The 24,114-nt window shown below is 39.2% G+C and overlaps 1 protein-coding gene across 3 annotated transcripts; it reads right to left on the bottom strand.

The window, feature by feature from the left end:
• Positions 1-6,755: 6,755 nt before the first annotated feature.
• paqr5b (progestin and adipoQ receptor family member Vb) lies at positions 6,756-13,826 on the bottom strand. Of its 3 annotated transcripts, XM_077228707.1 has the most exons (8): positions 13,784-13,826; positions 13,630-13,700; positions 13,239-13,366; positions 11,378-11,583; positions 10,410-10,536; positions 8,986-9,082; positions 8,611-8,755; positions 6,756-7,755 (listed from the first exon to the last, which is right to left on the bottom strand). In XM_077228707.1, the coding sequence occupies exons 2-8, from the start codon at positions 13,681-13,683 to the stop codon at positions 7,496-7,498; spliced, it is 1,017 nt and encodes a 338-aa protein (XP_077084822.1). In that variant the 5' UTR covers positions 13,684-13,700; positions 13,784-13,826; the 3' UTR covers positions 6,756-7,495. The 3 variants fall into 3 exon arrangements, with proteins under 3 accessions (XP_077084822.1, XP_077084821.1, XP_077084824.1); XM_077228706.1 differs by lacking the exon at positions 13,784-13,826 and having other exon boundaries at positions 13,630-13,764; XM_077228709.1 differs by lacking the exon at positions 13,784-13,826 and having other exon boundaries at positions 13,626-13,702.
• Between the last annotated feature and the right edge of the window lie 10,288 nt (positions 13,827-24,114).

Here is a 24,114-nt window from a genome sequence, read left to right as displayed (position 1 = left end):
CCCCAAAGTTTTTATGCTTTTGCTTTTCCTTTTCCTTTTAACAAGCCACTTAAAGCAAAAACCTTTCAGAGGTGGTTAAAATAAGACTTGTGGTTTGCCTCACTAGACAAATGACTATGGAAAGCAAGCTAGGCCTGCCTGATATTAGCTCAAGGATATTCAATATCCAGCAATCAACACAGAGGACAGAACACAACGGCTCTTGGTCAGCACATGTCAGCTAACGGAACAGCCATCATTGGCTCACTCAACAAGAAAATAAACAGAGTGAACCAAAAGTTATAAATTGAGAATTATCTGCTTTTGGTGGTTTCCTGCCCACTAAATAGTCACAGCTGCCTGTGATTGGGGTAAAGATACGCAGTGGAGTTCAGAACAGGCAGCCAGTCAGATATCTGTAGCCCAGAGATTAGAAAGAGTTCTTGGGTTTACTCAAAATTCATTATGATATGTGTTAATACTGCCAAGTTAATATGCTCAATACATAGACGCACATACAGAGCCTGCCTGGCACTAACAAACACATAATTCATGTACACAGTTATTTGCTATTTTTGCTTTTTTGTTTTTTTTTGATTTTTTTGATTAACTTTAAGTGAGCACTAGATGATGGCAGAGGTAATCTAAATGTAAAAACTGTGGAAATTACCATGCACAATTATATTTCCGATATATAAAACTGATTAATAAAAAATCTCTAATATCTGTAATCAGTAAATATATTGTGCATTTCAACTTGCGTATTGCATTTAGAGTGCATTTCTCAGACCCTGTTTATTTTGCATTTACATTTGCATTATGTGTATGCATTTGCCAGACATTTTTTATCCAAGCACCTTTTCATGCACCTTCATTCCATGGGAATCAAACCCTTTCTGGTGCAAACACCTACTGTTTAAGCTAAAGGAACTACACTTCCCGGGCCTCAAGATGACAAAGCAACCATTAAAATAGGCTGAAAGAACTAATGTATGAATGAGTAAAAAATTTTAAAAAAATAAAAAATAATAATAAATCAAGATTTTTTTTTTTTATCTTATCCTTACTTGTTCAGTAAATCACAAATAACTTGAAAAGTCATGGGGGGCTTTTGAATATTGTTGTGGACAATGGGAGTAAAAAAACCCCACTGATCTACACTGAATTAATAAGCTACTCTGCAGTAATTTTCATAACTGTTGTTCCACACTTACACACACCTGTTCTCTTTGTCGCGCTGGCCCACAGCTGTGACAGTTATCCTGACGGAGCCTGAGAGTGAAACATTGCACCAATCACTCATGGGATGTTTTCCATTTAACAGGTGAAAGCAGCCTCTGAATGAGAAGACAGGAAACAAGTCCAACAAAAGCTTCAAAACCTGCTTGTGTACTTTCGAAACACCATGCTGGCTGTACAAACATACACTGTGTAATTAGGAAAAACAGAAAGAGGGGAGGGAAGGGAGGGGGATATATTTTCTATCACCGCTGAGTCCTAGGCTTTTATATGAGTAGTGAGCTAAGGGCTAAACAAACACAGCCAAACTGAATCTATCAACGTGCACAAACACAGAGCACCAGGACCAGCAGTGTGGCTTTTTGGAGCAAATCCAGCATAATAGTCTACTGGAATGCAAATGACCTGAGTGATACTGATCAAATGGGTCACTTGGAATAATTAAACGCAAATGAATCCATAAAGTAAGCAATAAAATATGCTAACTCATCTCTTTAGCATTTTACAATTGGTGAGGCAGGGCATGATGTAGGCCTATTATAAGCAGTTTAATTATAACCGTTGTTGTTTTGAAATGTCATCCGCCACATTATTTATCTGTTGTCTCTGAATTCAGTTCCTAAACCCCTCAAATACATGAGAAATTAAACACCCAGCTGGCAGACACAGAAGAGTCAATCAGTCATATTTATCACAATGCCTCAGTAGATATTTAAGTGGCCAAATGTGTGTGCTGTGTGCTAACAAAAACAGGCAGCACAGAGAGATAAGAGGCTATTTAGGCAGTAATTAGCGAGTGTGCGAGTGAAATGGTGCAGCAGACAGCGGCAGCCCTGTGTGATATATGCTGGTGCTGTGTTTAAAGGCAGCCTGAGCAAACAGTCCAGGGAAGGTCAATATTATTACAAGGAGGTCTTGGAACAGTGGGACTATGGAGCAGAGGAAGAACTGACAGCTGTTTCCCTGTTCCCTGATCAAACATGACAGAATGTCAGTTCCTACATGTCATGAATAAGGACTTTGAAGATAAATTAGCACCTATTAAAACTGGAGTATCTTATATCATTGAAAATGTCTAACTTTATTTGCTTTTAATGCTAGAGAATTTGCAAAATAATTTTAGCATTATTAATGCTAAAATAATTACAGTAATTTACCAAACTGATTTTTGGTGTCTACAAGAGAACAAACACTGTCCTATGCTGCCCCCTGCTGCTGGGATTCCTAATTACAAAGCCTTTGAAGTCGGATTAATCCTGAATCCTTGAGGAAATTGTCTTGGTTAGTTTATAAACTATCAATATTCTCCGTCAAGGAAAGTTTTTATATTTGAATTTTAATCGTTAATTTTGGGGGATTTCCTACAGTATCATCAGCAAACATTTACACCATTTTGCACTTGAACAAAACAAACACATACAAATACTGCAATGAAAAGATCTCAAGCTGTCATTTCATCAAGCCTCTTTGAATGCGTGAGAGTGAGAACAGCAGTTAAATCTCCACCAACAAGCCGTTAGTGGGGCACTAAAATATACTGTCAAATGTGTTTATGTGTGCTTTTGTCAGCATGTGTGTTTGCGATTCACAATTTATTTAGTCATTTTTCATCTTCTGCCAACACAGCAGAATGCTGAGCAAACAGCATCAGTCAGTGTGTGTGCACAGTAAAGCATGTGACAAATTGGGCACACATACATACACGCCATTACACGCACACATACATGCATAGCCCACACGCCATACATACATACATACATACATGTAATGCACACATACATACACGCACACATACACCAAAAGGGCAGGTAGATTGCCCTTAATCATATGCTAAATATTCAAAAGCAATCTGTCAAATTATACACACATCTCAAATCAAGTACTCAAAGCGTGAAGCCAAACTGAGAACTTAATAAACCAAATAATAAATATACTAACACCTAGCAAACTTTGTAAGCATCTTAGTTGTACATATACTTGGACATACAAAAAGACAAACAGAATTGTTTAAATCATGAAGGACTTGAATTAATTTTTTCAGTTACTAAATTCTGCAAAAAGATACGCACTGTCACCACCTACTGGTATGGTAAAATAAAGAATGGCGACTGAACAAATCCTCAGTGAATAAAAAGATTCGAAATCATCAGCTCATCTCCACAAAGATGTGAAGAATACTTGTTATGCCACTACTCGCGATTATTACAACAATTTAATCACATATTGTGTGTCCTCGTTATAGATGCAAGGATGTTTAGGCCAACTCAGATTTTTGCCGTTTGGGATTTTTGATTAATTCTAGCATGGATTAGCAAGACCTTTTTAAGCATCGAAACAAACAAACAAAACTCTGCTTGCCTTGTTACTCTGGCACATCCTTCTTTAATTTTTCTCAAATTGATATGCTTAGTAGGGAGGTAGTACATAAACACTTGATCCCCTCCCTACAAGCTTATTTAAATCGTTTTACATCTTTGGCTGTTTTCAGCATTATAAATGTTTGTGTTGTGCCAGTAGCACTGAAAACTGCTGCTGTTAACCCAGTTCCAAAAAAGCATAATGTTAAAGCATAACAAAAAAAGCTTAAGATTTTGGTTCTTTCTCCATCTTTAACCTTCTTGATCTTAGTGTCACTTTCGATACTGTCAATCACAACCTTTTAACTGTCTTGAATTTTGTCTTTGTTGTTTCTGAGACTGTTTTAACCCGGTTTAGATCTTATATCTCTATTTGCCGCCAGTTTGTTTTAATGATTCTGAATTAGTGCTGTCCCTATTGGTGTCCCCCAGGGTTAAATTTTAGGCCCCTTACTTTTTAGCATGTATATATTTACTCTTTGGTTGCTCGTCAGATCACCCAGGCTTAAATATCACTTACACTGATTATACTCAGATTTATGTACACTCAAAGCCTCGTCAAAAAGTTTGTTTTCTCTCACACTGCATTTCTAAAATAAAAAAAGATTTAAGACCCTACATTTTCTGTATCTTAAGACTGAGGTTATGCTCATTGTCTCTCCTCCTCCTCAGCTTTGTAATGCTGGTTCAGTAATATTAAACGTGGATTGCTCTGTTTTGGAGTTTCAAAGTAAATTTTAAAAAAAATAGGAATGATACTTGTCTCGAGTTTGTCTTTTGATCCACATGTGCAAAATTAAGAATTTTTTTTCATCTCAGAAATATTGCTAGACTTCACTCAATTCCATCCTTTACTGTGGCTGAAAGGCTTATCAATACATTTTTATTTTTCTAGCATGGATTACTACAACGCACTTCTTGCAGAGGTCCCTAAAACAACACTTAACAAATTGCTATGATCCTGGCTGGAATCAGGACAAATGCGCATATCACACCAATTTTTAATTCTTTGCACTGGACCCTGGTCAGGTTCCATGTTGATTTTAAAATTCTTATGCTTGCATATAAGGCATTGCATAGTCTAGCCCCTGTGTCTCTGTCTGCCCTTTTCATTTTCTACACTTCCAAATATCATTTGCGGCTGGTCTTTTGTCCCACAGATATGCTGTAGTTAGGTCTGCAGAGAAAATGGGTGGAGCTAATGTCTAGCTCCCCCTTGATAGACGTCCAGTGAGGATGAGCGTATGTAATTTGGGCCTGATGGGTGGAGCTAGAATATCTAACCACACCCTAAACCTGCCCACAACTCTATCCCTCCACCCCCTTAGACGTCCAGAGAGGAGGAGCTGGACGTCATTTGACTCTGCGTGAGCTTTCTCAAATGCTCCTATACTCTGGAACACACTTCCTTCTAATATTAGAGATGCACAGAATTTATGCATTTTTAAATCTTATCTAAAAACACATTTTCAGGGTACCTTTTACTTGATTGTTTTAACCTTTTTATATTCCTGTTTGTAATGTATGCTTTGTATTTTTATCTGTCTGTTCTATTGTGTAAAGTGAAAAAAATGGCAAAATGGACTAAATTGTGTACTTTAACCTAGGAAATTTCGGATATATACTGAGAAGTTCATTATCAAATGTGTCCCCATCGATAAGCAAATACAGTATGACATGATAAACAAATGGCCTTTGTTAATCCCAATACAAATACTTTACTGCCACCTTTCCTCCGTCAAACATGTGGGTATTTCGGGCTTTGAGTAGATACAGAAACTTACCCTGACAAGCCTGTCACACTTTTTGTCATATACAGGTCCTTCTCAAAAAATTAGCATATTGTGATAAAGTTCATTATTTTCCATAATGTAATGATAAAAATTAAACTTTCATATATTTTAGATTCATTGCACACCAACTGAAATATTTCAGGTATTTTATTGTTTTAATACTGATGATTTTGGAATACAGCTCATGAAAACCCAAAATACCTGTCTCAAAAAATTAGCATATTTCATCCGACCAATAAAAGAAGTGTTTTTAATACAAAAAAAAAAAGTCAACCTTCAAATAATTATGTTCAGTTATGCACTCAATAGTCAATACTTGGTCGGGAATCCTTTTGCAGAAATGACTGCTTCAATGCGGCGTGGCATGGAGGCAATCAGCCTGTGGCACTGCTGAGGTGTTATGGAGGCCCATGGATGCACTGGACTTCAGGCATTTTGGCATTTCCTTCTCCCCAGTCTTCCTCCAGACTCTGGCACCTTGATTTCCGAATGACATGCAAAACTGAGCAACAGTCCAGTGCTGCTTCTCTGTAGCCCAGGTCAGGCGCTTCTGCCGCTGTTTCTGGTTCAAACGTGGCTTGACCTGGGGAATGTGGCACCTGTAGCCCATTTCCTGCACACACCTGTGCACGGTGGCTCTGGATGTTTCTACTCCAGACTCAGTCCACTGCTTCCGCAGGTCCCCCAAGGTCTGGAATCGGTCCTTCTCCACAATCTTCCTCAGGGTCCGGTCACCTCTTCTCGTTGTGCAGCGTTTTTTTGCCACACTTTTTCCTTCCCACAGACTTCCCACTGAGGTGCCTTGATACAGCACTCTGGGAACAGCTTATTTGTTCAGAAATTTCTTTCTGTCTTACCCTCTTGCTTGAGGGTGTCAATGATGGCCTTCTGGACAGCAGTAAGGTCGCCAGTCTTACCCATGATTGCGGTTTTGAGTAATGAAACAGGCTGGGAGTTTTTAAAAGCCTCAAGAATCTTTTGCAGGTGTTTAGAGTTAATTAGTTGATTCAGATGATTAGGTTAATAGCTTGTTTAGAGACCCTTTTCATGATATGCTAATTTTTTGAGATAGGAATTTTGGGTTTTCATGAGCTGTATGCCAAAATCATCAGTATTAAAACAATAAAAGACCTGAAATATTTCAGTTGGTGTGCAATGAATCTAAAATATATGAAAGTTTAATTTTTATCATTACATTATGGAAAATAATGAACTTTATCACAATATGCTAATTTTTTTAGAAGGACCTGTATTTCCCTTTTCAACTCAGAACATGTTTATTGCTGCTTGCAGGCTGTAGAGGGCAGTGTGTGTAAAATTTACTTCTCTTTGCATCGCCTTTATAAAAATAGCTAGGTCTCAATTAGGAATAAAAACAAGACAAGGCTGATAAGAAATAAATATTTTATTATAAAGAATCCTGGAAACAATAAATAGTTTTGATTTGGGTACACAAGGACTGACCTGATGCTATTAAAAAAACGAATACACCCCACACTATTAGTGTGGTTTGCCTGCAAGTATTGTGCAGGTTTACAAAAAAGAAATAAGTATGATAAATCATGGTTGTCACTGTGGTGGACTTTGGCAGACTCTGCACATTGCTACTTTTTTTTTTTTTTTTTTCTTACAACAGTGTTAGTTCATTTGTTAAGGTCTGTGATCTGGGTATACGAGTGTGTTTGTCTGTACATCATAAAAGAAATGGGACCAGGTTGAACACAGCCTCCCATTGACCTAATATACTGCACGTCCAGAGATTACGACCTAAAACTACATCACTGTTTTTTAATATCTAAAAAAAAAAAAAAACATTCCACCAATCAGGTCATCTCAACCGATCCTTTTTTTCATAATCAGCTTAGTATCTTCCCATGACTTATATTGTCCCCGAGATTCAGTGCCTTTTTTGCGATCTCCCCTGAGAAGTAGTGTTCATGCACTTTGTACATTCATTATTCTTTCCGGTCTGAGGTTGCATAGTTTCAGTAAACATACAAACCCCTCTTGAGGATTTTAATAATGTAATATCTAGTAAGAGTGTCCTAGATATCTTTTATAATAACTTTGCTAACTTGTGCAAAACTGCAATGAATCTTTCAGAGACTCTTTGATTTAAGGAGCTTTTTAGTGCTTGCATTTCTTTCCTTCATTATTTGTTGGGTGTGTATCTGGGTGGCTGTACACTAGAAGTAGAATATTAAGACATATGATCCCCAGATTGATGCACACACAGACCAGAGCTGTTCCTATTGTGTTGTTAAAGGTGATAGGTGGAGCAGTGACCAGCAGCTGTGACTGTCTAAGCACCATGTCAGTTTCAAGGGCCTTCATCTGGAAGTGTGTTCCAATTATTCCACATATGTGGAACAGCTGATGGCTGTGGCCTGTAGGGGTCAGAAGAGAGCCATTCACATGAGAAACACTGAATGAAGATATACTGAAGAAATACCTGTGGACCTGTGTTAAAGAGTAATTTTCTTGAAATAAAGCTGCAATATTTAACTTTTTTTGGTTAACAAATAACTCAAATCAGTTATTGAGCAAGTACACACACCTAAGTGTTTAAAACTGTCTCCTTAGCTTTCCCCGGATTCACAGCGGTGAGTTTATAAAAATGATTTATAATTTAAGCTGTCAGGTCTGATTTATCAGAAAATGTCAGTTTGAGGTAATTTGCCTTTGTGTGGTTACGTCAAAAAAAGACCTGAGTACTAAATGGTGTCTGCTGAGGATGCAGTTGTTTCAGACATAAACTATAAGCTTTTAATAGAAAGGTCTAAACAATAATCATTGTTGACATTTGGTTAATCCTCTGTTGTCAAAACCAAGAAACTGAACACTGCAGAGAGCCAACAGTCAAAAAGGGAAAGCGACAGAACCCGTGCTAGAATGAGAGTAAATATTGGCATGGTTTTTGACTGGATTGCGACAATCAGGACTGATCATTCCGACAACTTGCAATTTGATGTTTCAAACAGAGATGGCGATAGAGAAGTAAAAGTTCCATATAGGCTACTGCAGCTTTAAGGATGGTTTCTGAATTTTCTTTGTAAACTTTGAAACTTAAACTTCATAATTTAAAATTCACTATAATTCAGATACTGTCTGTATTCTAAAAACCCTTGGTAATCAACTAGTTCACACCCATAGGGTATTCCTAAAAGAGATCATGTATGAAATATACACAAATACACAGCACAGATATAAGCTGTACAAAATATTTATTTGTCATCACTTACCTATGTAGTCAAAGCGTCCAGGTGCCAGTCTCTCAGGTAAGTGGGTTGCAAACAGGAAGGCGGTTAGAAATGCAAACAATATATGGGGAACATGAATGGAGTTTGCTTCATTATCAGTGCAACCCTCACCTACACACAGAAACAACTGGAAAGAGGAAACGCAAAAATAATTACATGTCACACCATGAAGTGTATACATATTCACTTTAAACTATAAATATGTAACATGCATAACCATCACTTGCAACTGTAGTATGTTTAAAAAATATATATGAAAAATGATAGGCAGAATTCTGTACTTTAACCTATAAAAAAAGTTTCAGTATGCTGAAACTTACAGTTTTCACTTGTACTGTGCAGTATGCTGAAACTTACCCTGTAGAAGAGGGGAATGTTGTCAAACAGGTAAGGGTAGGCAAAGGCAAGAATTCGAAACACCTTACTCAGCCTTAGGCTCGGTTTTTCAAAGAATCTGAAAGGTAGGAAGTGAAAGACATATTTTTATGTTCACTAATGCTAACGTCAGTTTCAGTGTCAGAGGTGAGGTGTTATGTAATTGTTAGTAGCAGACAGAAGTGGATGATTGTTCATATCAGAATAACACATAACCACATTATTAACACAATGTGGTGGAAGTGTTTTCCATTGATAATTTTATAGAGTATTTATTTATTGGGTTAGAAGGAATTTAAAGAAATAGCCAGATTAAGAAAATGCATTAGCGAGCATCAGAGAATTCTGACACATTATGTTATCTTTCATTGATGTCATAATATAGCATAAGAATGGTAGGCCAAGCCTTAGCAAAAAAGCGGAAATTAAAATACTATTAATCTATGAAGCTGCCATGCTGTATCATGTTCATAACAAGCCTTGTATTCACACACTACCTTAGCACAGACATAATATGTCGTTATTTAAAAAATGTAGAACATTTTCTTTCATGGTGCTGTTTGCGTCAGTGTTGGGGAGTTACTAAAAAGTAACTTTACATTTTTCAATAGCATGATTAAGCTATTTTCATAATAGTTTAACTTTTTCCATTTACAACTTGATCCAACGAGTACCTATGTATGATCAAACGTTACATTGCTAATATCTGATCTGAGGAAACAGTAAAACATTAATCTAAACGGTCCTCTGTCTCAAGTCGATTCATTTTAGGGAAACACTCCTCTCTAATATATAGGCTGCATGCGGATATGCATACAGTACTGCATACTGCAGTAGGTGAAAATATGTGGAAAGAGTAGTATGTCCAAATTCAAATTCATTAAACAGTAAACAAGCAGTACCCAAGATTTTGAAGTGCGCATCCAGTGGACTTTTTTACTATCCCATGAGGCCACGGGAGAGGAGTTGTGAAAAGCAATGAAGAGATGCAACTGATGCTGGTAGGTCACATACATGATAATGACAGCGTACTTACGAAAAGTACCTGCTCAGAGAGTGAACACTATTCTGGACGCAGTCATTGCGCTTGGAAGTGAATCTTTCTAGTGAATCGGTTAGTACAAACAACTCAGTTAAATAAATAGATTGACAAAAATGATTCACCAATTATATTCCTAGTCCCTGCACTATACACTAAGTTTTTGAATTATATATGTAAATTGTGTTATACAAATCAGGTTTTTTTTGTAGTATTTAGTATGCCTACCTGTTGAAATTTGATAATGTCACCCTAATTGACCCTAAAAGAGCTTGTTCCACAACTATACGTAACCCGCAATTAAGCAAACTGCCAGTCTGTGATCAGTGTGACTTGTGGCGTGTTTGTGAGCAATGAGGAGCCTTACCTGGAGTAGCAGGCCAGGCTGGTTGAGATGACGGTGTTTAGTGCAGCTACAGGAATGTAGTAGGAATGAAATGTGCTGTTCACCCATGAGTCAGGAAAAACATATGCAGAGTAACTGATCGCTGAACCTGCGTCAACATACATTCAGTCACATAAATACATCTCAGTGTGTTGGGGATGATTTGGTAAGGATGTGTGAAAATTTGTTCATTTGTAGTGTGATTCTGTAAGACTTTTCTTGTTTATTAATACACATAAATACTACTTATTAGTTAATAACTTCCAAATAGTACAGCCACAAGTTGTCTGTATTTTACTTACTGTATGCACTTTACTTAACTATTAAATTTATTCATAGACATTAAGATTACTCTGTTAAAAATGATTAGATATGCAAAAAATACAGTATATCAGTACCATACCAGTTATTGGCTGATATTAGAGATTTCTAAATTGATCTCTATATTTCATTTGTGTATTCTCATTTTATCATTTATCATTTTTGCCATCATCTAAAGCTCACTTTAATGTAAACTTTAAAGTTTAAATTTAAGTGAGCTTTAGATGATAACTATCTATTTTTCCATGCTGTACTTTATAACGTTGTGATTTAAAATGGTTGATTTTAGTTTCTAGCATTTTTTTTTTTTTCACAAAACATAGAATTTAGATTTCTGACATTTTTTAGTTATTGGCCAAAAATGTAAATAATTATTAGTTTATCTGTGTTGGATGGATTTTTATTATCAGGTCATTCCTGGAGATAGTGTACAGAATGAATATACTTTGTATATGGTAGTGTAATGAAAATTGTATTTCCGTTAATTGTGTCAGAAATCCATTGTGTCTTTTAAATATATGCAGTGCACAACCTTGAAGTTTGAACTTCGTCTTTATGGCAATATTTCCCGTAACAAGCCAAGGAACTAATAGTGTTTAAGTGAATGTGTCTGTGTGTTCCTCTCTTACCGAGACTGTACAGGCTGAGTGCTCCATAGTCAAAGAAGTAACAGATATGGCGAGAGCGGGTAGACATGGTACTGAAGGTGTGGGCACAGCTGGAGGCCAGTGGATACACACAGCAGGAGAACAAGAAGACCAGCAGAGGCCATGTGTATTCATTATACCACACATCCTCCACCAACAACACTGTCATCAACTTCCAAAGAAAATACCTGACGGAGAAAAAGAGAAAAATCGGATGATGGCAGACAATGATGTTGACAGCTCTGAAATGCTGCAACTGACAACAAAAAAGTTATACAGTGGAGCAATAATTCCATTAAGTCCCCGTCCCCCCCCAAAGACTGGTTGGAAATTCCTTGCATGGTTTCCACACCAGATAGCTGATATTGAAACTACAGAACCTATATCTTAGCAAGTGAACAAAAGGTTAGGATGACAAAGGCCAGTTTGAAGATTGTATTGAAGAAGTTAGAAGATTGTATTGAAATGTTTAACTTGCCCTGACTTGCTCGCAGAGTTTGTTACTAGGGATGTGTCTGACAGGTGGATGCAGAAACAAACAGTCTTATCAGTTTCTATAAGTCAATCTAAAGAGCACAGGTAAAGCTTGTTTCTAAGCTATACAGTATGTACAGTAAAGATAATAATTAATACAGATGGCACAGACTCCTTACATTCAGTGTTCCTATACAGTGAACTTTTGTCTTGCAGTCATTAGGGATTAAAAATGAATAAATATTGATTGCAGTCACAAAGAGGATTTTTTTATGAAAGAAAAAACATTCAAATTTTATGGGTTGCTATATCCACGTGAACATAACATTTCCTTGAGCATCAGAGCTTTAGCAATGTCAGCCCTGCCCTAAAATATTTGATATTACTTACAAGGTGTCGTCCTAAATCAATTTTTTCTTTAAATCTCAGGATTCTTAAGTGATGAATTTTACAGGTCTGATTTACTCCTGTTTGCTTTAGAGGGATCAGAGAGTTTAATATAACCAAACATTAACACGGAGTCAAGTTACAGATTCCATGTTTTGTCCTATTGATTTACTGTTGGTTGGCTGTGTATTTAACCATTGTTGTGTGGGATCAGAGGATGTGTTAGCTTTGAGATGAGGCAAACGTTAAATAGACGAGTAATGGCAATGTGTTTTTGCTATGAACTACATTAATAGTACATTTAATAATTTAGCAGATGTTTTTATTCAAAGAAGAAGAAGATTAAAAGCAGTTTATCATGCAGGAATTTGCCAATACAGAGTAGTTATTTAAAAATAATAATTAAACGATCTAAGATCTTATTGTATAAGATATATCATTTTTATTATATATAAATAATATAATATTCATTATTAAACGTGTTCCAATTATTACATGCCCAAGAAAAAGTTAGCATTTGCATGTCTGTGACTTTTTGTAGAGCATTGGTTAATATGAGGCAGGATTGAGACATTTTTTGTAATAACTGAATGATCTCAGTGAATAAGGTTTTGAATGATCTCAGTTCCGTTCACAGACCTGGAGGGAAGTTGTCTGTATAAGCAATGCAATGACAACAAGCAGGCATTATCTAAAAAAATTTACCATTCCAAAAATGTTTACAACAAAGACACATAGACTGACACAGGTTAAAGAATCAAAGGTGACATGAGGAGGTTCTCAATTCAAACTACTGTAAGTCTCAGCACACCGCAAACAGTTGCTATGGAACCCAGGGTAATGTCACTGTAGTTGTGTAAGTTTATACTATTGTCTGTCTGTGTTATAAGATAAGTTTTATTGTAAAAGCCGTACTGAGAAAGTGGTAAACAGAGGACGATATGCATATATAGAGAGAAAGCAAGCACAAGAGATAGCATACCATGTTGGTAGAAAGTGTGTCCAGACATTGAGGGTCTCATTGGTCAGCTGAAAAAGACTCAACACACAGTCTGTGGCCGAACTACGAGGATGTCGATATCCAGAGATGATACTGTCCTCATGAAATGCCTACCATGGAAAAATCCTCATTTAGTAAGATAAAGACAAGCCAGCTCTTTCTACAGGTAAAATGTCAAGCCAACAAAATATTGCAAAGTATTAATATGAATATGATGATAGGTTTGGCTACAGACCTTCAAACTGTTGCACATCAGGTTGCACAGTAATAAAAGAAAATACAAATCCGGTGATTCTTTCCTTCTGTTTATTAAAGAATACCTTAAACTAGTTAAAATCTCACAATATCAGTTTTGTTAAATGAATGAACTTACTTTGGGCACCTGGTGGACGGTGAAGACACGCGGCAGTTTGATCAAGCTGAACATGTTCCTCAGATGAATGCCTGACTCAGGAGAGAGACACAGATACATAAACACACCAGCAGGTACAGAGACACATGCACATATTGTACAGACACTCTTCCACTCCACCTTACCAGTGACTGGCCTGGTTAGCCCTGCCCTTGCCATCACACCTACAGACATCAACCTTTAAAATAAACGCACAAACACACACACATACCTGACACACCGGCTGGGTGAGAACGCTCACAAGAACTATTCAGAAGCACATTGTTTTAGAATCAGAGAGTTTAATTCCAAACATACACATGACGTACACAACAGTCTCGCATAGAAGTTTGTTCAAATGTTTGGGATCAGCAAGATGTTTTGAAAGAAATACTTGTATTTAGGACACATTAAATAAATTAAAAGTTCTATAACAAAGTAATCCATTTTAAATCAACTGTTCATCAAAGAATCCTGGAAAAAAAAATGTGTTACGGTTTTCACAAAAATATAAAGCAACACAACGGTTTTCAACAATGATATTAATAAGACTGATATTAAGTGTCTGGAGCAGCAAATCAGTATATTAGAATGATTTCTGAAGGATCATGTGACACTGAATACACTGATTACAGGAATAAATTAGTATATTAAAATAGTAAACAGTTATTTTAAATTGTAATAATATTTCTCAATAAATGCAGTATATATAAGATCAATTTAAGGACAAATACAAATATTTAAGAATTATGTCAACAAAAACCTTATTCGCCCCTTTTCTCAGCAGGTTAAACAGGTTTCTCAGTGACTTTTGAACTCAAGCTAATCATGCATAATTGACACAAAATAACAAAGATTTGCATTATTATATTTCAAACAAGGTCACTGGATTGCCCCAGTTTACCTATACATGGGAAAAGGAGCTTGTTGTGCTGTTCTGGGATAGACCGTACTAGCTCATTCAGGGTGGGGTGTTTTAAGCAGTCTCAGTCATTGCATGTGAAGGTTTGTAATGAATGGAGGGTGTGAATTAACTCATATTTACAAAGCAAATTATAACCTGCTAAAACAGAGGCAATATCATTATTCTGTCTGTACTAATCCAATGACAATGCAAAAACGTTATTTCCATTCAAGAACATGTATTTTAAGCAAACTGTAATTATTGGTAAAGAATTGTTTACCCTCTGACCTTGGCAGAAGTGAAAAGTAAGAAAATGTTAGTGTGGTAAACTAAGAGGAACTTGGCTTAGAAAGCAAAGGTGGATAAAGAAAGAGGTGTGGGGGTTGTGGGTCGGTCAGAATCATTAACATCCAATATGTATTTCTATTTTTTGTTGTCTGCTTTTTTATTTGCTACCTCCCAAGAACAATAACACAATTACAGCAAATCAAGTGTGATATTTGGATAAATGTGATACATACTATCATCCTGTCAAACGAGTATGGAATGTGTTTCCATTTAAAAACGTATCAACGTGGGCATGTTGTGATTTTGGTGTGCGGATTGCAGAAATTAAATGATGGATGACTGTAAAGCAGACATTGCTCAATATGTTTGAATATTACAACAGAAAGTGTTTACATATTACAGTAAGTGAAGGTGTGGGTGAAGTTTAGTGGTTATGCAACAGTTAAACGGTAATGCCAAATGTCACCCCGTGATGGCAGCATTTTCTCATATATAATTATTTAACACATCTCTCTGAAAATAAAGCGTCAAAATTGTGACAATTCGTATTCCTAGTTGTCAAGTTTTGTGTTAGGCTTTGTTCGATTTATGTTTCTTAAATCCTCTCTGAATATCTCCCTGAACTTTCCTCAACCTTGCTCTGCATGAAAGATATGTAACACAAAACAACTAAGTCAGAAACGTTGATATAGTAGGCTTTGCTGTAAATACAAATTAAATAAAGTAATACAAAATAAAATAAACACAAGGTCTAAACCCCTTAAAAGGGACAGATATAATAGGGTAACGTGTGGAAAGCGGTAACATTTATTGCTCCCTGTTACACCACTGATATGAGCTATTTTTTTAAGCTCCATTAGCCCTCAATCAAAAAATTAAATACAAAAATATGCTAAACTAAACTGCAGCTAAACTGAATAGTTTAAGTGAAGTGAACAGCATCATAAGTAATTAAATCAGTCTCTTTCTATTCTCCAATGAAGAATATAGCGTAGTAGAGCAGAACTGAATGTTTACTTATATGACCTAAGTGTGCTAAAATGATATTTAGTTTTTTAGGAATGTTGCACTATAATGTTATAAGACTGTCGTACTAACTGGGTACTGAGTAACCCTGAACCTAAACCTTGACTTAACCCATATAGTTACTTTACACTACTCAGTACTTCTGTAGGTAAAACACTAAGTACATTGAAAGTGCATGTAGAGTACTGTAAAATAAAGTGCAACCAGTCTAGATTGAACCTATCAGGAGTTTATCTTTTAAGAAGTGGGTTGCAAATGAATCGAGATGCAAAAGGCTATTTAAGAAACATATCCGCCATAACACTGGCACTTGTCCAGTCTTCCTAGATTAGCAGAGAAGGACATTAGCTTTATCACTGCGGCAGCTCTCTCATTATCCCCCCCTCCTCTCTCTCTCTCTCTCTCTCTCTCTCTCTCTCTCTCTCTCTCTCTCTCTATTCAGCTCAAACACTTTTCTTCTGCTTCATTAAGTGCGTCTGTGTGTTTGTTTGTATCATCTGGAGGGCAAACATGAGATGTTTGTGGGAGTAAGCAGGGCTCTGTGTGTGTGTGTGTGTGTGTGTGTGTGTGTGTGTGTGTGTGTGTGTGTGTGTGTGTGTGTGTGTGTGTGTGTGTGTGTGTGTGTGTGTGTGTGTGTGTGTGTGTGTGTGTGTGTGTGTGTGGCCTTACTTGCTGCATAATTAAACATCAGCAGCAGCGGTGTCGAGGCCAGATGCAGACAGACCGAATCAAACAGTGCTGCAGAGGGCATGGCCTATACGACCCCCCGGACTGGCACAATATGCAAGCGTCAACTCCTGCCTCCACATCTGTCTGTCTCGCTCTGCAGCAAGGATATTTTTGTCGTCTCGGACAAGTTGATTGTACCAAGGGTAAAATATATTTGAACATCTCAGATGAGAAGAGTCTGAACTCTGCATAGCTGTGAGGTATTAGGTCATAAATGGGAAATGACACAAGCGTGTGTAGGAATCTCTCACAGACACAAAAGCACACATCACTCACTGTGTCCTGTAACAATAGCAAACCAAGCAGACATCGGGGAGGCAGACATGAGTTGAATGTAATGAAACACTCAAGAATAAACTGATATTTGACAGCTCGTGTTAGTCTGGAAATTGTTTTCCCTGTGCATTGCAGGTTTGGTTGAGCGAGTGTTTCTCTGAACAAGTGGAGTTTTAAAAAGATACTTCAAGGCAAGACACCACAGGTAAAAAAACAACAAAAACTAATAGACAGTCGATTAACCACCACAGAACATTAAGATAATTGTTTTGTATTAGACATTTGAATGTTATTGAAATATTATGGTTAAAAAAGCAAATGAGTCATATGCACTAATGTGCATAACTTTCCAGAAGTTATATAAAATATGAACATTGGATTAAGCCACTTTCTTCAAAATCTTTTTTTTCATTTTGTTAACATATGAGAGTTAAAGGTTTTTACAGAGAGGATTTTAGATTTCTCTTTTTTATCACCCCATACATTGGAATGAAAAAGCCAGAAAAAAACACCATGTTGTTATTAATAAATAAATCAGGCTGTCACAGTCATTGTCTGCACTTCAGTCATCATCTGCACTACACTTCCCAGCATCCCTCTTGTCTTCACACCTGCACTCACTCTCTCATTTACCCGCACCTGCCTGTCATCATCATCATCATCATCCGTGTCACCTGTGTTCACCTCATCATTGTTCAGTTGTGTCTGTATCTGGTTCCTTTCTGTTCAGCCCGTCTTTTTCCCGTTCTTAGTCTTATTTAATGTGTGTGTGTACATATCAAGCCTGTTTGTATTTACCTGCACTTTATTGTAAGTAAAAGTATTTGTATTGGAACCGTTTGCCTCATTCTCTTCCTTTGCCAACACCCCACCATGACAGAAGAACGGACCAAAAAACGACGATAGACGCGGTGCAGCTAATCTTGCTGGAACAAGGCCAGCTATGTCTCGAGGCCCACACCGCGGCTTATCTCGACCTGGCGTGCCTATCCTCCTTCCCCGATTCCTTCTTCCTCCTCCTCTCATTGAGTGTTTTCTTCCACACTGGCCTCTATGCGGAGACGAAGGCACGCCTGCCCGGTGTGGGACCTCGAGAAAACTTTGAAGCTTTTGCTGAGTGGGTGCTGTGGCATAATGGGTTGCCATTCACCATTGGGCTCTGCGACAGCCACAAAGAGGAGATCACCCTTCCTGAGTCTCGTCTGACCGAGACCGCCCTTCCCGAGTCTCGTCCCACCGAGACCGCCCTTCCTGAATCTCATCCCGCCGAGATCGTCCCACCAGAATCCTTTATTCCTCTCCTCCTTCAAGATCAAGTGGAAGACTGGCTTATAGCTTTTGACACAGAGCCTGTGAGTCTTCACGTCAATCCCACTGAGCCAGAGTTTCTTCACGCCCGCCCTGCAGAGCCTGTGCTTCTTCACGCCAGCCCCGCCGAACCTGTGCTTCTTCACGCCAGCCCCGCCGAGCCTGTGCTTCTTCACGTCAGTCCCGCCGAGCCTGTGGTTATTCAGGTCAGCCTCACTGAGCCTGCACTCCGCGTCAGCCCTGCCGAGCCTGTGCTCCACCTCAGCCCAGCCAGAGACTGTTCACGTCGTGCCCGCCGAGCCAGAGTTTGTTCATGTCATGCCCGCCGAGCCAGAGACTGTTCCAGAGCCTGTCCCGACCCCAGACCCTACCCCAGAGCCTACCCCAGAGCCTACCCTAGAGCCTGCCCCAGAGGCTATTCCTGAGTCTATCACTCCCCCCAAGAGAATTTTGGGGGGGGCTATACTTCCTCGCCGTGGCCGCCCAAAGGCCCACGGCCGCCTAAAAAATCTCCTCCACCATGGCCGCCTGAAGGGTCATCTCCACCATGGCCACCTGAAGGGTCATCTCCACCATGGCCACCTGAAGGGTCACCTGAAGGGTCATCTCCACCATGGCCAACTGAAGGGTCATCTCCACCATGGCCACCTGAAGGGTCGTATCCACCATGGCCACCTGAAGGGTCATCTCCACCATGGCCACCTGAAGGGTCGTATCCACCATGGCCACCTGAAGGGTCGTCTCCTCCACGACCGCCTGAAGGGTCATCTCCACCATGGCCACCTGAAGGGTCATCTCCACCACGACCGCCAGAAGGGTCATCTCCACCATGGCCACCTGAAGGGTCGTCTCCTCCACGACCGCCTGAAGGGTCATCTCCACCATGGCCACCTGAAGGGTCGTCTCCTCCACGACCGCCTGAAGGGTCGTTTCCCAATGGCCCCTGAAGGGTCGTCTCCTCCACGACCGCCTGAAGGGTCATCTCCACCATGGCCACCTGAAGGGTCAAGTCAAGTCAAGTCACCTTTATTTATATAGCGCTTTTTACAATACAGATTGTATCAAAGCAGCTTCACAGTGATAACATGAAAATAATATAACAGAGTTTGTTTCTAAAAGAAAATTGAGTCAACGTCCACCATAAGCAAGGCAGATCAATAATATTATTGAATATTAAATGTCCCCAACTAAGCAAGCCAAAAGCCAAGGCAACAGTGGCAAGGAACCAAAACTCCATCAGGTGACAGAATGGAGAAAAAAACCTTGGGAGAAACCAGACTCAGTCGGAGGGCCAGTTCTCCTCTGGCCAACGAAGGAACAGTGCATGATTTATGATTCGGGCAGAATTACAAGGCAGATTGGATCGGAACATTTAGAATATTTATCCATTTCCATCTTTTGGAAGTCCAAGTAATCACGCCGGTGTTGAGACGAGTTGTTGAGGATCAGTGCCGTCCACCATAGAGGGTCCATATCGCCGGTGTTGAGTCGTCTCTTCACAGGCTTTGTGATTGGGGTATCTCAAGTCTCCGTGAAAGGCTGGATACAAACTGGAGCTGACGAACGCCGTTTTTCTCGGGAATCGCGTCCCGAGATAACAGCAGAAAAGCAAAAAGGGAAAATAATTAGCGTAGCTGCTGTTCATAATGATTTCCATAACACGGGCGTAAATGATAAAAAACATGAATACAGTGATTCTTGCGTCCCACAGTCACCCCCCTCCGTCCCCCACTCAACTCAGCCCTGCTTACTGACCTCTACATCCCTCCTGCTGCTGAGACCCAACCACAATCTCACAATCTCTCCGCAGCCCAACCATACGCGCCGACCCGTTTGACTAAGGCTGTCGAGCCCCACTGTCATCGTTAAAGCAGGTTCAGTGGCAACGGTTCCGTATGGCATACCACCTACCGCAAAACACAATATCTACCCAACCACCCGTCATTCACGCAATATACACAGGAATGTAATGACTGTAAATACTATGCAACCTATACAAATAACCTACAGACTCTTCAAGTTTTATAATATTAAATGCATTTGATCTGATTCAGCAGTGGTATAAAAGGTAAGCATTATGTAAATGCTTGGCTAAAGAGATGCGTCTTTAATCTAGTTTTAAACTGGGACAGCGAGTCAGAGCCTCGAACAATATCAGAAAGGCTATTCCAGAGTTTTGGAGCTAAATGTGAGAACGCCCTCCCTCCTTTAGTGGACTTAGATATCCTAGGAATGACCAGAAGCCTCGAATTTAGTGATCTTAAGGAACGCGATAGATTGTAGGGCGATAGAAGGTCCATTAAATACACAGGAGCTAAACCATTTAGGGCTTTCTAGGTCAGTAATAGTACTTTGTAATTGATACGGAATTTGATAGGTAACCAGTGTAGAGATGATAAAATTGGTGTTATATGATCATATTTTCTTGACCTAGTAAGAACTCTAGCAGCTGCATTTTGCACTAACTGTAGCTTGTTTATTGAGGATGCAGGACAGCCAGCTAATATAGCATTACAATAATCTAGTCTCGAGGTCATGAATGCATGAACTAACTTTTCTGCATCAGAAACAGATAGCATGTTACGTAGCTTTGTAATGTTTCTAAGGTGGAAAAAGGCTGTTCTTGTAACATATGAAATATAATTTTCGAAAGACAAGTTTCGGTCTAGTATAACACCCAGGTCTTTTACTGTAGTGGATAAAGTAACAGGACATCCTTTTATATTAAAGTTGTATTGTAAGTGAGTTTGTGGGTAGTTTTTTGGACCAATAAGTAATACCTCCATTTTATCTGAATTTAGTAGCAGGAAATTAAGTGTCATCCAGCATTTTATATCTTTGAGACACTCTGTCAAATTTGATAAGTTAGTGTTTTCATCTGGCCGTGATGAAATATATAATTGAGTGTCATCAGCATAACAGTGAAAATTAATTCCATGTTTTCTTATAATATTACCAAGTGGGAGCATATATATTGAGAATAGCAGAGGGCCTAACACCGATCCTTGCGGCACTCCATAGTCTACTGACGTTATCTTTGATTTTTCCCCATTTAAACAGACAAAATGATAACTGTCTGATAAGTACGATCTAAACCAGCTTAATGCCTGTCCCTGAACACCAGTGTAGTTTTGTAGTCGATCCAGGAGTATTTTATGATCGATAGTGTCGAACGCAGCGCTAAGATCGAGTAGAACTAGTATTGAGATACAGCCTTGGTCAGAAGCTAAAAGTAAATCATTTGTAATTTTAACTAGCGCAGTTTCTGTGCTATGATGCGGTCTGAATCCTGACTGGAATTTTTCATATATCTCATTTTCTTGCAAGAAAGAGCACAATTGAGCGGACACAATTTTTTCTAGTATTTTAGACATAAATGGAAGATTTGAAATGGGTCTGTAATTTGCTTTAATTTGTAATTAAATTTGCTGTAATTTGCCAGTTATTTGGGTCTAATTGCGGTTTCTTAATGAGAGGTTGTATTACTGCCAGCTTGAATATTCTTGGAACATGACCTAAAAATAAAGACGAGTTAATAATATTGAGAAGAGGCTCTTCCACTACAGGTAACACTTCTTTCAGTAGTTTAGTGGGTATTGGATCTAATAAACATGTTGTTGGTTCTAAGTTACGAGTTTCTCTCTTGATAACATGCGTAGCACTGTTGTACCAAGGTGCTTTAGTTTTCTCTCTAACCTTTTTTGATCTAATTGGTGCAACAATATCTAATGTACTAGAGAAAATGGTGCTCAAACTGCTAGTCATTTCCTCTAGTTCATCTGTTTGTTTGGGTTCACTGAGCAGCTGAGATAGATCAGGTAAGCCATTTGAGAATCTATCTATAGTGGTTGGAACGATTGTTCTGCCTGGTCTATAACGTGGCGCAACATGACAAATTTCAGCAGTACGTATTATACAAGTTACCATGTGATGATCAGTGAGATCGTCACTTTGCGGTTATAATAACTATATCAGTTGGATTGGTTCCACATGATATAATTAAGTCTAGTGTATGATTTAGACGATGAGTGGGAGCACTGACGTTTTGCTTGACCCCAAAAGAGTTTAATAAATCTGTAAACGCAGTCCCTAACGCATCATTTGTGTTATCTACGTGTATGTTAAAATCTCCAACAATTATTGCTTTATCGGTATTGACCAATAGATCTGAGAGAAACTCTGCAAACTCTTTTAGGAAATCAGCATAGGGCCCTGGAGGTCTATATACAGTAGCCAAGGCTAGAGATAATAGGGATTTCTTTCTTACATCTAAGAGCGTAATATTTAGTACAAGTACTTCAAATTAATTAAACCTGTGACCTGTTTCCTGAGTAAAATTAAGAATATCTCTATAGATTTTTGCAACACCGCCGCCACGACCGATCAGACGGGGCTCATGCTTATAACAGTATCCTGGTGGACTAGACTCATTTACACCGAAATACTCATTTGGTTTAAGCCAGGTTTCAGTAAGGCAAAGTACATCGAAACTATTATCTGTGACCATTTCATTTACAATAACCGCCTTGGGTGTGAGCGATCTAATGTTTAAAAGACCTAGTTTTAGAAATTGTTTTTGTTCACTGATATTTAGATTTTCAGGTTTAATTACAATAAGATTTTTCCTAGATCCTACAGTAGATTTATTATATGGCCTCACTAAACGAGGAATAGACACAGTTTCTATGTAATGTTCTACACTAATTATATCAATTAATTTGGCACAGCAAAGACTGTGATTTGGACTTTGATTTTCTAGTCATATGGTGTGTAACGTCTTGGAGATGTTGTCCGACAGAACAGCCGCTCCGATTCTGCTGGGGTGCAGGCCATCAGCACGGTAGAGCCTAGGTCGCTCCAAGAACAGATTCCAATTATTTACAAAGAGCAGTTTCTGTTCATTACACCATGACATTAACCATTCATTTAGTGCAAATAATCTACTGAACCTTTCCTGTCCTTGTCGGTACGTGGGAAGCGGTCCAGACACGATGATCGTTGCCTCAGGCGCTGTGCTGCGTACCGTCTCGATCAGGCTCTTGTAGTCCTTCTTCAGAACCTCCGTCTGCCGCAGCCTGATGTCATTTACTCCCGTGTGCAGCACTACAGCTCCGACGCGCTCGTCACCGTTCAGGATCTCGGGAACCTGTGCGGCGACATCAAGAACACAAGCACCAGGAAAGCAGTGAGTGCGCACCGTACCCTTACCTGAGGTAGCGCGGACATGACGGACCATGGAACTGCCGATGATCACGGCGTCGTCGTTCCGACGCGCGAAGGGGGGAGAAGCGGTTCCGGGTGGAGATCTCGAAGACCGGGAGGGGCGGTGAGGTTCTTGCTCTGGTCCTGGCTCGTGTCTTTCGCTGTGGGATCACCCAGGGTCCATGGTGTTGTGTCGGTGCCGGAGTGAATGATGCCAGAGATGATCGCGTCCTCCTGGGCAGAGAAACGCACGAAGTAGACGAAGTCGGAGTCAAAAAGTTACTAACCACTGACTTATGAGCATCGGCGCGTGACGTTTCAAGCGCTGATCGCCGATCCCGCAGCTCGGCTTGTTTCTCCAGCAGATCACGGATCTGTTTCTCCACCGATTCCAGCTCCAATCGTACCGAAATCAGCTCGAATGTGTCCTCACCTGCACTCAGAGGTAACGTTAGACACACATCCGATATGTTCGCCATTATAACAGATGAACAGTAAATTAGTTGTGATACTACCAATATCACTACTAATTTAGGACTGAAATGCTGGCTATAACCTGTATCCTTTCAGTGAAACTGGTGTAAAATAAGGCGGTCGGTAGGCGCGAGGCCACGCGTGAAATGCTAGCGGACTAAAGGCTAGTAGCCGAGATTCGCAAAGTTGGATCTAAGTAGCGATATCAAAGTAATCCGATTGTTTTTTATAAACAAGACTCAGATCACTGGCCACAAGAA

Source organism: Siphateles boraxobius, unplaced genomic scaffold (genome assembly GCF_051911475.1).
Source record: "Siphateles boraxobius isolate OS27281-9 unplaced genomic scaffold, OSU_SipBor_1 130, whole genome shotgun sequence".
NCBI classification, from domain to species: domain Eukaryota; kingdom Metazoa; phylum Chordata; class Actinopteri; order Cypriniformes; family Leuciscidae; genus Siphateles; species Siphateles boraxobius.
Note: the sequence above shows the minus strand (reverse complement) of the source record. Positions and strands in the feature narration are given on the sequence as shown.

Coding starts and splice junctions, on each gene's coding strand:
- paqr5b (XM_077228706.1), bottom strand. CDS start 13,728: ATGTATCTGTGTCTCTCTCCTGAGTCAGGCATTCATCTGAGGAACATG. Junction 8,756..8,985: donor ACATTCCCCTCTTCTACAGG/GTAAGTTTCAGC, acceptor TCCTCTTTCCAG/TTGTTTCTGTGTGTAGGTGA. Junction 7,756..8,610: donor TGGACGCTTTGACTACATAG/GTAAGTGATGAC, acceptor TGACCCCTACAG/GCCACAGCCATCAGCTGTTC.